The sequence below is a fragment of the Dasypus novemcinctus genome, chromosome 28 (genome assembly GCF_030445035.2).
Source record: "Dasypus novemcinctus isolate mDasNov1 chromosome 28, mDasNov1.1.hap2, whole genome shotgun sequence".
Classification (NCBI taxonomy): Eukaryota; Metazoa; Chordata; class Mammalia; order Cingulata; family Dasypodidae; genus Dasypus; species Dasypus novemcinctus.
This window is the reverse complement of record NC_080700.1, coordinates 27,977,682-27,990,066: the sequence shown is the minus strand read 5'-3', so window position 1 is coordinate 27,990,066 and position 12,385 is coordinate 27,977,682. Positions and strand designations below refer to the sequence as shown.

Below are 12,385 nucleotides of genomic sequence, written 5' to 3'. Positions count from 1 at the left end.
AAACCCCAGGCCTCCTTGACCCGTGTGCAGCTGGCCCATGGGCAGTGCTGATGCGCACAAGGAGTGCCCTGCCACACAGGGGTGTTCCCCGCATAGGGGAGCCCCACATGCAAGGAGTGCACCCCGTAAGGAGAGCCACCCAGCACAAAAGAAAGTGCAGTCTGCCCAGGAATGACGCCACACACACGGAGAGCTGACACAACAAGATGACACAACACAAGATGACACAGTTTCCCGAGCCACTGACAACAACAGAAGCAGACAAAGAAGAACACGCAGCAAATAGACACAGAGAACAGACAACTGGGGCAGGGGAAAAGAGGAGAGAAATAAATCAAATAAATAAATCTTTAAAAAAAAAAAAAGAATAGACTGAAGACAAAAAGAAGAAAAGAGAGAGGGAAAGAAGGAAAGAGAGAGGGAAAGAAGGAAAGAGAGTCTTCTTTGTGACTAGGACTCTCTTTGGAGATATTTTAGTTTGTGTGATCCCATTTAAAAACTTTCCTCCTTTTGTATTGGATAATAACTCACCTGCTAGTCCGAGCTTGCTGTTCTTTCAGTTTAATGGTGTCGACTTATTTTTTAGTTCTCTTCTAGACACTCTTGATTTGTATTATTTATGCATCTGTCTTTTTTTATTGTATATAGGCTGTCCATCCTGAGTGCTTCCACTTAAACAGTACACAGGACAGAGTACAAATGTGAGCATAAGGAAACAGGCTTCAGACAGCCGAACTGGCGAAACTTTAAAAAATTTGTTGTTTAAAACTTGGTTTTCAAAAAGCAGACCAGAAGCATTAATAAGGCCTTAAGTATGTTCATTTCTTTAACGTTGTGTAATTTCACTCCTGGTAGCCTATCATAAGGAAAAGTCCAAAACTTAGGGAAGCTTGACATACTTTCCAGGATCACTAAAAATAGCAGAAAATTGGAAATATGCTAATTTCAACAACCCTGTTGTTGGCATATAGTTTATATGCCAACAATAAACTATTATATGTTGGCATAGCCACGCATAAAGAGATACTGTAAAAAATTTATAATAAACATTGAAAGTTCTTATTATTCAGTGAAAAGCAGATCTATGCTTTAAAAAAAATAAGAACAGCCTAAAGAGAGACTAAAAAGAAATAACAAATGTTAATTGTGGATATCTTTGAGTAATGGGATTGTGAGTGATTATTTTGGTCTTTCTACTTTTATGCATTTCTCAAGATTTTCAAAATGCAAAGGGAAAATACTGGAGGATACATTTTAAAGGGGCAGAGACACATGCATTTTAAAAATCAAGACAAGGACAAATTTAATAAGCTCGCAGACACACCTGCACGAAGACTGTTTTCGTGTAATTTAAACTGACATAAAAGTCGTGAAATAGGATCGATGTCTTACAGCACGTTTCAATTAGATTCAGGAACTTACTTTTTTCAAACAGATTTTTGGTTGTCCTTTCTGCCCTGGTTTTTTTCTTCAGAAGTGGTCAGATGGGCACATTGTTCTGATAAGACTGTGCTTTCAGATCCCCTGTAATTAAAGCTGTTTGTGCCGAGGGAAGCCAGTCCAAGAAAGAAATATGGTGCTCAGAAAAAGCTGCACGCAATTCTCCTTTCATTACCAGCTCCACCTTAGCAAATGGCCAGTTATTATTTTTGATGCATGGCAGCCCGAATTTGAGAGAACGCTGGTGCCGTTATTTGTTTCCATCACATGTGATTGATAGAGTGTAAGCAGAGTTTATCCCACCTTGGTGAGCAGGTCTGCTCCCCACCCTTTCATGGCACCAAAACTCGCTGTCACCGGCTGACTCAGCCCCTTCCCGGCACCTGCAAAGGGAGAGAGGGTCCCCAACCATATGTAGGATATGTTACCCAAACCGCAACCCCCTTCCAACCCCGTTATCCTGGGATCGACCTCCTTTCTCTATAGCATTTACCACCTTCTCTAGTTTATTTATTGTGTTTATCATTGAGCCGTATCCTCGCGCTAAAATATAACCTCCGCAAGGACAGGTTTGTTCACTGATGCGCCCCCAAGCAGGCAGGCCAGCAGGTAACACTTGATTGTTCACAATTCGGGGTGAGTAAATGAACTTTGGTTATTTGGGGGCCAGCTGCTGTTCACTAGAGTCTGGATTCCAGCGTCACCCTGTTGTGTGTTGTTCTGCAGTTCGAGATGCTGACGGGGTCGCTGCCGTTCCAAGGGAAGGACAGAAAGGAAACCATGGCTCTCATCCTCAAGTGAGTGGGAGAACAGCCGCCTCGGGGTCCTTCCCAAGCACGGGTCGGCACCAGGTGGTGTAAAGAGCATCCATCCTTAACGCTGGAGTTCTTGAGCAGGCCATGGCACTAGTGATAATAAGCCTGCCTGGTATCGTTTTTTTCCTTCAAATATTTATTCTCCCTTCTCTCTTTTTTCTAAGTATTTTTTATACTTTAATTAAAACACATTTTATTTTATTTTATTTTATTTTTCAGGGTGTATAATTCATTTAATGTGGTTTTTATTTATTTATTTTTCCCTCTATTTTTTTTTTAATGTTACATTCAAAAAATATAAGAGGTCCCCAAGGTGGCATTGGATTGGGAAAAGTGGCCATGGTGGCTGATGGGTATGGGGAAAGGCAGGAAGAGATGAGAGGTGGAGGCGTCTTTGGGACATGGAGCTGCCCTGGATGGTGCTTCAGGGGCAATCACCAGACATTGTAAATCCTCACAGGGCCCACTGGATGGAATGGGGGAGAGTATGGGCCATGATGTGGACCAATGACCATGAAGTGCAGAGGTGCCCAAAGATGTACTTACCAAATGCAATGGATGTGTCATGATGATGGGAATGAGTGTTGCTGGGGGGGGAGAGGTGGGGTGGGGGTGGTGGGGTTGAATGGGACCTCATATATATATTTTTTTAATGTAATATTTTTACAAAGTCAATAAAAAATTAAAAAAAAAGAGGTCCCCATATACCCCCCACCCCCCTCACCTGACTCCTCCCACATCAACAACCTCTTTCATCATCGTGGCACATTCATTGCATTTGGTGAATACATTTTGGAGCACTGCTGCATTGCATGGATTATAGTTTACATTATAGTTTACACTCTCCCCCAGTCCACCCAGTGGGCCATGGCAGGACATACAATGTCCAGCGTCTGTCCCTGCAGCACCACCCAGGACAACTCCAAGTCCTGAAAATGCCCCCACATCCTTTCTCTTCTTCCCTCTTAATTACAGCAGATAAAGTTCACGGCCAACGGCAGATGGGTTCCACTGCTGGGTTGGGTTAATGAGCGACTCTGATGAGCTCTTCGACCGTAAAGTTTTCCATCAAAGTCTAAATTGTCCCATGGGAGGCTTTTTAGATGTGATGATGGTAGCCCTTGCAGAAGTGAACTACAGATTCAGAGAGGCAGGAGAGTTTAGGGGATAGAGAGAAGCAGCAGCGAGAGTTTCCTCCCTTCTCTACCACCTTGCCCCGTCCAAGTAGGCTCCCCAAGTTCTCCCGCCTGACGTCGGTAGGAGATCGCGTCATTTTGCCGGCATAACTGAATTAAAACATAATTTGCTGCTCAATCCCCATAATGAATTGGCACGTGTGCCAATTAAACTGATTTGACTCTTAGACTCATAGAAAGAAGCCTGACGCCAGGGCAAGCCTTGCTCTACAATCCGAAAGGTCCCCAGGCTCCACCAGATAGTGATTTTTCAGAAATGAGAAGGGGAGGGACACAGAGGGGGAGCGAGAGAAGCAGGTGGACCGGGGTCTCCAAATCAGCTCTGCCCACTGACTGTGGGAGCACTGCCACCCAGAGGAGAAGTCCCCAGAAGGCAGGTTGTCCGTGCTCCCTCTCTCGGACGCTGTTGGCCAGTGGGCTTTCGTGAAACTGAGAGGCACCTGCTATGCCATAAGTTAGATTTCTGTAAATTAAGCCACGATAGAAATGGAAGGAGAGAGCTGAGTGACAGAAGCCCCACAGTATACCCTCTTGTGAAGCTGGCTATTATCCTTTTCTTTAGCCAGTGTTTTCCCAGACCCAGTGAGCTTCGGTTGTGGATAGACACCCGTGGCTTACGTGGAACAGAAGTTCTCAAGCTCCTGCCCTTCTTGCTCCTTCAAAGGCAGCAAGACAAATAGCTTCTGGGGAGGAAACCTTTATCTGGACCCAGAAATAGATTGTTCTGAAGCAAAGCAGAGATATTTGCCCAGCCTTTGAAAACACACAACACCCTGCTTATTTTTCCCTTCGTTGAACACGCTTAGGGACTAGCTTGTTAGAGCTAAACGAACAGATCCGTGTCCCAGCAGCAGAGACAAGGGTCCTTGAGTGGAACCAGCAGGGCTGTGCCCCTCTCAGCTTCCACGCCAGATAGGGGGTGGAGAGTCATCCACCTGTCTTGGCCTGGAAATCAAACGTTTTCTCTACCACTTACGCTGCAGTCCGTTATTTTTATATCAATGACCTCTGTTCCTGAGAGTCTAAAGGGAGGACAAAAACGTCACTTTTTCTAAAGCTAGAGAAGTTTCCTCTCCCGCAGTTCACCAGGCTCTAGCATGGGTCACAGCGTTTCCAAAGGGGCAGCACCGGTGGACCCCAAGGTGTGGCCGGAGGACCCCTGGGGGCCCCTGAGACCCTTTCCGGGGATTTACGAGGTCCTCCCTTCCCCAGGTTTCCCGCATAGACCTCAACCCCAATCACATATTACCCCAGCTTGGGGGACTAAGACAATCCCACTGTCCTCTCTTAAGCCAGGAAGTGACTTGCCAAAGCGGGAAACAGTGCCGCTCTTCTCACTAAATGGTTTTCTGGTTTGGGGAAACGTAGTTTTTATTTTAAATGTCATTTATAGTCATGGGCTTATTAATATTATTAATTTTTTAATGTTGCATTAAAAAAATATGAGGTCCCCATATACCCCCTTATTAGTGTTATTTTTAAACGGTCTTGTTATATTTAAATGAATTACGAGTACGGTCACTCCTTTTAAAATTTCTCAGTGTAATTTCTAATAGGGTAAGTAGAGATGGATACGACACATTTATATTTATTTTATCAAAGCTCTTTGGTGTCCTTAACAATTTTGAAGTGTGTGAAAGGGCCTTTTTATTTTTTTTCTGGTACTGGGGGCCGAACCTGGGACTTCATATGTGCGACGCTGGCCACAGAGTCACATCATCTTCCCTGAGTTGGCCTTATCACCCATTTTTCTTGTTGTTATTTTTGTTTTTTTCAGGAGGCACTCGGAACCCAACCCAGGAGCACCCCCCCTTGTGGGAGGCAGGCACTCAACTGCTTGACCCTCATCCACTCCCCTTAAAAGGGTCTCAATGCCAAAAAGTGCAAGCCCTGCTGCCCCGGGTAATAAATCAAGGCTCTCTGTGATGGGGCCTCCTCCCTTACTGCTGAATGATAAGAATCCCGGGAGTGGATGTAGCCCAGCGGTTGAGCACCTGCTTCCCATGTACAGGGTCCTGGGTTCAATCCCTGGTACCTACAAAAAACAAACAAAAAAAAACCCAGCTCTCATTGGGGAGCAGATGTAGCTCAGCGGTTGAGCACCTGCTGCCCACGTACAAGGTCCTGGGTTCAATCTCTGGTACCTACCCCCAAAAATAAAAGTCTCAAAGCAGTAAAGAAAAACTCATCCTTCTTATGCTAGAATATGATTCTGTTTTTCAGAGCCAAGCTAGGCATGCCTCAGTTCCTAAGTATGGAAGCCCAGAGCTTGCTGCGAGCCCTCTTCAAGCGGAACCCCTGCAACCGGCTAGGTATGACACCCCAAACCCCCCACGTGGGGCCTGGAGGGCCCCCCCGCTCTGCCCTGGCTCACGCCAAGCAGAGCGGTTCTGGAGTGAGCGTGGCAGAGCTGTCGCATGTTGTCCAAGCTCTGAGGACACCAGGTCTGTTCACGATGTAGGAAACGCACGGTAGCTGCCAAATATTGTACGCTATTTTCTAAAAGTCATTGTTTTTACAAAGAATGGGGGCAATTCTTGTACCTGTTTTACTTCCTGTGCTCTTGGAACTCGATTTAAGGACAGAGGAATCGGACAATTGCATTTAATTTAATCCCCCTTTATTTAAGAAATCGCAGCACATTAAAACTGAGGTTTATGTGACTGTCTACTAAGGAGTTTCATTTTCAAAATAATTTTCTACTGTAGAAAAAGATCATCCCAGTTGCCTTTAAGTGGCAATTCTCCTACAATGTAATTGGCTATATATATTAAAAAAAAAATCCAGGGAAAGCAGATGCAGCTCAAGCAGTTGAGCGCCCGCCTCCAACATGCAAGGTTCCGGGTTAGATCCCTGGTCCCGGTACCTTAAAAAAAAAAAAAATCCACTGTAAAAACTTTTCAGTAGCTCATCTACTGTATTCATCTTTTTCCACTTGCCCAGTTTTCACTGCCTTCCAGAATCCCATAAAAGAGTTCTTCCTTGTCACCAAGTACTTCTGAATATACTAAGCGTAATTAATAAGAGTGGTTTTAATGAAATAGATTCATCAGCGGCAGAGAGATGTTCCCGCATGAGTGCCAGGTCATATAAAAACTGATGGGTAGTAAAAGCAGATTAAAGCAACAAGCTGCCATTTTTTAAGCTACAACGTTAGCAATTTACAGCTGTCGGTACCGCCTGGGTGAATGTGGCACCTGCTCTCCTGCACACTACTGCCGTGAGTAAATCTCAACCACATTTGGGCAATTTGGCAAAACATCGCCATTTTAAGTGTATACCTCCTCTTGACCCAGAAAATGTTACTTCTAGAAATCGATCCTGCAGAAATACCTGTGCCAGTGTGTCAATCATGCATGGAAATTATTTGCTGATGATAGTTCTGTTTAGCAAAGAGGAGTCGGCCTCAGGCACAGGGAGGCAGCGTTACTAACCTGTGCCTGGCAGTGAAGGCCACCTGGGGACATTTGGCCTGTGCCTGAGGCTTTGTCCTGAAATCCTGACAATTTTAGCACATCAAAGGCCAGTCTGGTCCAGCAGTGAGCACCCAACCCTTCACCTTGGCGCAGCTCCTCCCACCCATGCCGGCGCTCCCTGCGCAGGAGCCCTGTGATATTTTAAAATGGAATGCATCTTGAGATTTATTGTTAAGTCAATAAATGCCCCAATTTCATCTCTCCATCGTAAGGCCCTCTAATTTGTGTCTCACCTTCATGGCAAAGATCCTAAGCAGGCACCCATTTCTTACCTGGCTCTCCCGGATTGTGAATTAAAATGACCACCTCTCACTGAAGTCTCCCCGAGTGCGCGAAGGAATCCTGAAAGAACTGCTTCCTACTCAAAGAGGACTAAGTCTTCTCTGCGCTAAGGTTCGGCGGATCGGAAACCACTTCAGGATACGCACAGTCTCAGGCATTCCTCTGCCTGCTTCGTTTTTTAACAACCCAGGTGAGGGAAGTGGAGGTGGCTCAAGCGATTGGGCTCCCGCCTACCACTCGAGAGGCCCCTGGTTCGGTTCCCGGTGCCTCCTAAAGAAGACAGCGAGCTGGTGTGGCAGGCAGACACGGCGAGCTGACGCCACAAAATGATGCAACAAGAGACACAGGAAGAAAAGCACGAGTGACACAACAAAGCAGGGAATGGAGGTACCTCAAGCAATTGGGCGCCTCCCTCCCACATCGGAGGTGCCGAGTTCAGTTCCCAGTGCCTCCTAAAGAAACAAAGAGGATGAACAGACACAGCAAGTGCCAACAACAAGGGGTTGGGGAGAAATAAAATAAATCTTTGGAAAAAAAAAACCAAAGTGAACAAGTCATTTTGCTGCTCTACACCTCACATTCCCCTTGGGATGATGATGATATATATCAAGCACTGTGTTAATACTGTTGGCATCTGATTTAAACCCTCACAACAATAAAACTGGTAAAAGAAGAAACGTATTAGAGTTGCCTATAAAAAGAGGGGTATCGATCAGATTTACTTTTTGCTGCCAAGAACAGAACACATAAGTGATTTAAAAATTTTACCCCAACTCATTTTTCAAATTGCAGTTTATATTTCTCACATAAACAAGACATGGGCTGATGGGTTGTAGGCCTTGGCTCTCAGCAGCTGCTCTGTTCTCATAAAAGGCCCAGGGTCTATCTTTTTAGTGTACCATCCTCAGCATGTTGCCTTTTCATCATCATACCTGGCGCCTTACGATCACAACATGGCTACCACAGCTCCAGGCATTGCGTCCACATGGAAGGGAAGAAGAGGAGGAGATGCATGAGGGCAGCTGAATCTGTCCCTGTTCTCAGGAAAGCAAATGCCTTCCCAGGTGGCCCTGATGTTTTCCCTCACTTCTTACTGATTAGAACGTGGCACCTTAGCTAAGAGAAAAGCTGGACAAGCAAGTATATGGCATTGGAGTAAAGGAAAAGAGAACTGGGAATTTTTATCCAGCCACCAGATTTGGCCACAGGAGGGATGCAATAAACTATGAGCGTCTCGAGGGCAGAGGTCGTGTCTTGTCCGTCTTTCTTTCCCAGCTCCTGTATCACTTGAAGACCCCAATAAACACTGGTTGAGCAGAGGTGAGTGTAAAGGCCCTGTCTGCTCAAAGAAAATACTTGGATGCTATTTGGAGCTTCACCATTCATGTTCCTCTTTCATCACTACCCATCTTCCTTGTCAATAAATAAAGTGAAAAAGACAGCAAGGGAAAAAGCGCCTGTGGATGAGTCACCCCGTGACTTCCCAGCGTGCCTGCTTCAGATCCCGGGTCCCAGACAGTTGCTATTTCTGTTCACTCGCCCAACAGCCTTATTGACACAGTGTTTTTCCACTATTGATTTTTAATATCTTGCATTTGGTTAACATTTCCAAACGCTCCCGTCTATTATCTCCTTTGATCCTCATGACAATGCCGTGACATTTGTGTTCATCCTTTTATGTTTGAGCAAGACTCTGTTCAGAAATTTCAGGATTTGTCCTAAATACCCGATCCATTTAAGAGTGAGTTCTCCGGGAGCAGAGTCAGCTCAAGTGGTTGAGCACCTGCTTCCCATGTATGAGGTCCTGGGTTCGGCCCCAAGTACCTCCCAAAAACAAACAAATAAATGAAAACACGAACTCTCATTGGAGCTCGCCTATAGCTCAGTGGTTGAGCACCTGCTTCCCATGTACAAGGTCCCAGGTTCAATCCCCAGTACCTACTAAAAACAAACAAATAAATGAAAAAAAAACAACTCTCAATGGGGGACAGCTATAGCGCCATGGTCGAGCACCTACTTCCCATGGATTAGGTCCTGGGTTCAATCTCTGCTACCTCCTGAAAAAAATAGAGTTCTCATTTGTCCCCACCCTTTCAATTAAGAGAAAAATCCAGCGGCCAGGAATTTTTTTTAGCTCCCCTTTAGTCAACTTGTGATCACAAACACATTTCTTAAGAGTGTGATGCTAAGACGAGCCATTCGTGAAACAAGTCCTATTAGCATCACTTCATTGGGCTGCTGAGAAGACCACGTGTGTGTTTCTCATCTTTAACAAGGACCTAAATTGCCTCTCATCTTAAAAAAAGGAAAACAGGTCCTTCTTATCTAGTTCTTTGCAGGCATTGCATGTTGGCTCTTTGAACTTAAACGTCAGTGCTTCTAATCCTTTCCCATCTGTAAGAAGACAGCACGTCCCTCCTGTGAGAAAGCAAACCTTCTTCCTTTCCTTCTCCCAGGAGTTTTGGGGGGGCTGCCTGACTGCTGGAAGCATGTGAGGTCAACACAGGGACAGGACATTGGGAAAACAAGCACATGGATGGCTACGGCTCTTGATCTGATCCCAGAAATGGCAGAAAGGTTCTTCCGGCTTCCAAGCCCTAGACCACCAGATCCTGCCCCACCAGCTGGGTGATGCTTGGAAACCTGCTCTCCTTCCGTAGGAAACGAGGTTGGCTTAGATCATCTCAGCCATTCCTCCCGGCTCTAGAACTCACTGGTTAGGGGTTCATAACCAGGGTTCCGTGAGCTGGAATTGAAATTCAAAAGGACGTCGTTCTTGTGGGGACGAGTTGGTGCGGGTGGGATCTATTTATTAAATGATACACAGGATCGTGTGGACTTAGGCAGGGGTCCGTGGTTTTCACCTGACTGGCAGAGGGGTCCGTGGAAGAGAAAAGGTTCAGAACCTCTGCTCTAGGGGGTCTCCCCCTTCCACCCATGGGCGTCCTACAGCACCCATCCCTGCTGTAGCACCAGCGCGTCCTCTTAAACAGATGCCATCGTCCCCCTTGTTCTGATCCCATGTCCTCCAGAAGACCCTTGCAGATTTGGGTCTCCTCGTGTGGATCTGCTCCTTCAGGCGTGCTCGTTTTTTAGGCAGTTGGGGAAATACTCGGAATCCCCATTGGAGGTCTCCAGGCTGGCATTACCTCCCTTAGTTATAGTCCTTAGTGGGTGGTAACACCATAAAAATGATCCCTCAGTTTGGCTCCTACTGTCACGGAGTCTTGTAGATTGACTTTGAATTTGCCTCTTGGCGTTTAGAAAATGTAGAATAAAATGGGGTACTTTTCTCTCTCTCTCTCTCTCTCTCTCTCTCTCTCTCTCTCTCCCTCCCAATGCAAGGCTATCATAAAATTAAAATACTCTGGTTTTTGAAGATAAAATAAATAAACCATTTCCTTTCTCGAAGACAAAAATAAATAAATCATATCCTTTCTCCAGATCCAAGGAGTAGTCAAATACTAAAATATACCAACCTCCATAAATAGACATGTTTACATTGGAACAAATCTTCTCGCATCAAATACAATGACATTTAAAAGAAAATAACTGGGAATGGATATGGCTCAAGCAGTTGGGCTCCCATCTACCATATAGGAGGTCCAGGGTTCGATGCCCAGGGCCTCCAGGTGAGGGCAGGCTGGCCCATTTGGTGAGCTGGCCCATGGAGAGTGCTGCCCCATGCAGGAGTGCAGCCCGGTGCAGGCATGCTGTCTCATGCAGGAGGGCCAGCCGACACGGAGAACTGGCGCTGCAAGATGACACAACGGGAGACACAGAGGAGAGACAATAAGAGACGTAGCAGATCAGGGAGCTAAGGTGGCACAAGAGAATGATCGCCTCTCTCCCACTCCGGAAGGTCCCAGGATCAGTTCCTGGAGCCACCTAATGAGACTACAAGCAGACACAGAAGAACACACAGTGAATGTACAACACAGAGAGCAGACAATGGAGGGGTGGGGGAGAGAAATAAATAAATCTTTTTTAAAAAAGAAAAAGAAAATAACCATGTCCTGTAAAATTGCTGGGTAACACAGGATCTTTTTTTTTAAGATTTATTTTTTATTTATTTCTCTCCCCTTCCCCCCCCCCCCCCCCACCATTTGTCTGCTCTCTGTGTCCATTCACTGTGTGTTCTTCTGTGTCCGCTTGTATTCTTGTCAGCAGCACCGGGAATCTATCTTTTTGTTGCATCATCTTGCTAAGTCAGCTCTCTGTGTGTGCGGCGCCATTCTTCAGCAGGCTGCACTTTTTTCACATGGGGCGGCTCTCCTTATGGGGCGCACTCCTTGCGTGTGGGGCTCCCCTGCATGGCACGGCACTTCTTGTGTGCATCAGCACTGCGTGTGGCCAGCTCACCACACGGGTCAGGAGGCCCTGGGTTTGAACCCTGGACCTCCCATGTGGTAGGCGGATGTTCTATCCATTTAGCCAAATCCATTTCCTGACAGAGGATCTTGAGATTATCCTTTTAAATATCTGGAGCAGATTTGGTTCTGGGACCCAGATAGCTAGAAATTGGTGCCAATCCAAGTAAAATAAAAAAGAACCAAGACTTTACCATGTATTTGTATGTATATATACACACTAAGAGCAAAGAGAAATACATAGAGAGAGAATCTGTATTTATAATCTCATTAAAGAAATACAAGCAAAGTCTTCCAAAAAACACAGCCTTTTAAAAGAGGCTTTAGCTTGATTATAGCATAATGTCAGACCTCACTATCTTCTTTTAAAGCTAGAGCTAAGCAATTATGATTGATTTATTTCTAATCTTTGTAACAGCAAAGACCATTCTTACCTTTTCTGTTTTACTGAAGAATTGAAAAGGTTTCAATGAATGAAAATCCCCTAGAGCCCTGTTTGAAGTTCTGATAAGAAGCCCATTCCCTGGACCTGCTAAACTTCAAAAGTGAACTATCTTTCTCTCACATCTTGATTGTTTTTCACTTTAATTTGGGCTGAGAATGTAATTTTTAGCAGAAAATTCCCTGAAATTTTACTGAACGTTGATTTAATGAATTATGTGGAAATCTTACCTTATTTATTTTCATCGATTTTCATACAGAACTTTAATTTTATAGAAAAGGTGGATAAAAGTATAAAGACTTAGAAAAACCCAAGAAAAAAAGATAATTATACAAAATCCCAGTCTCTGAATATAAGACTTTAT

At 45.1% G+C, this 12,385-nt stretch overlaps 1 protein-coding gene across 11 annotated transcripts in view; it reads left to right on the top strand.

The window, feature by feature from the left end:
* RPS6KA2 (ribosomal protein S6 kinase A2) overlaps window positions 1-12,385 on the top strand; it is a 507,583-nt gene that overhangs the window by 403,980 nt on the left and 91,218 nt on the right. For all 11 annotated transcript variants that reach the window (XM_071212530.1, XM_058289676.2, XM_071212529.1 and 8 more), the window contains 2 exons: window positions 2,167-2,237; window positions 5,675-5,763. In XM_071212530.1, coding sequence (XP_071068631.1) covers window positions 2,167-2,237; window positions 5,675-5,763 — 160 coding nt within the window. The remainder of the gene's footprint in view (window positions 1-2,166; window positions 2,238-5,674; window positions 5,764-12,385) is intronic.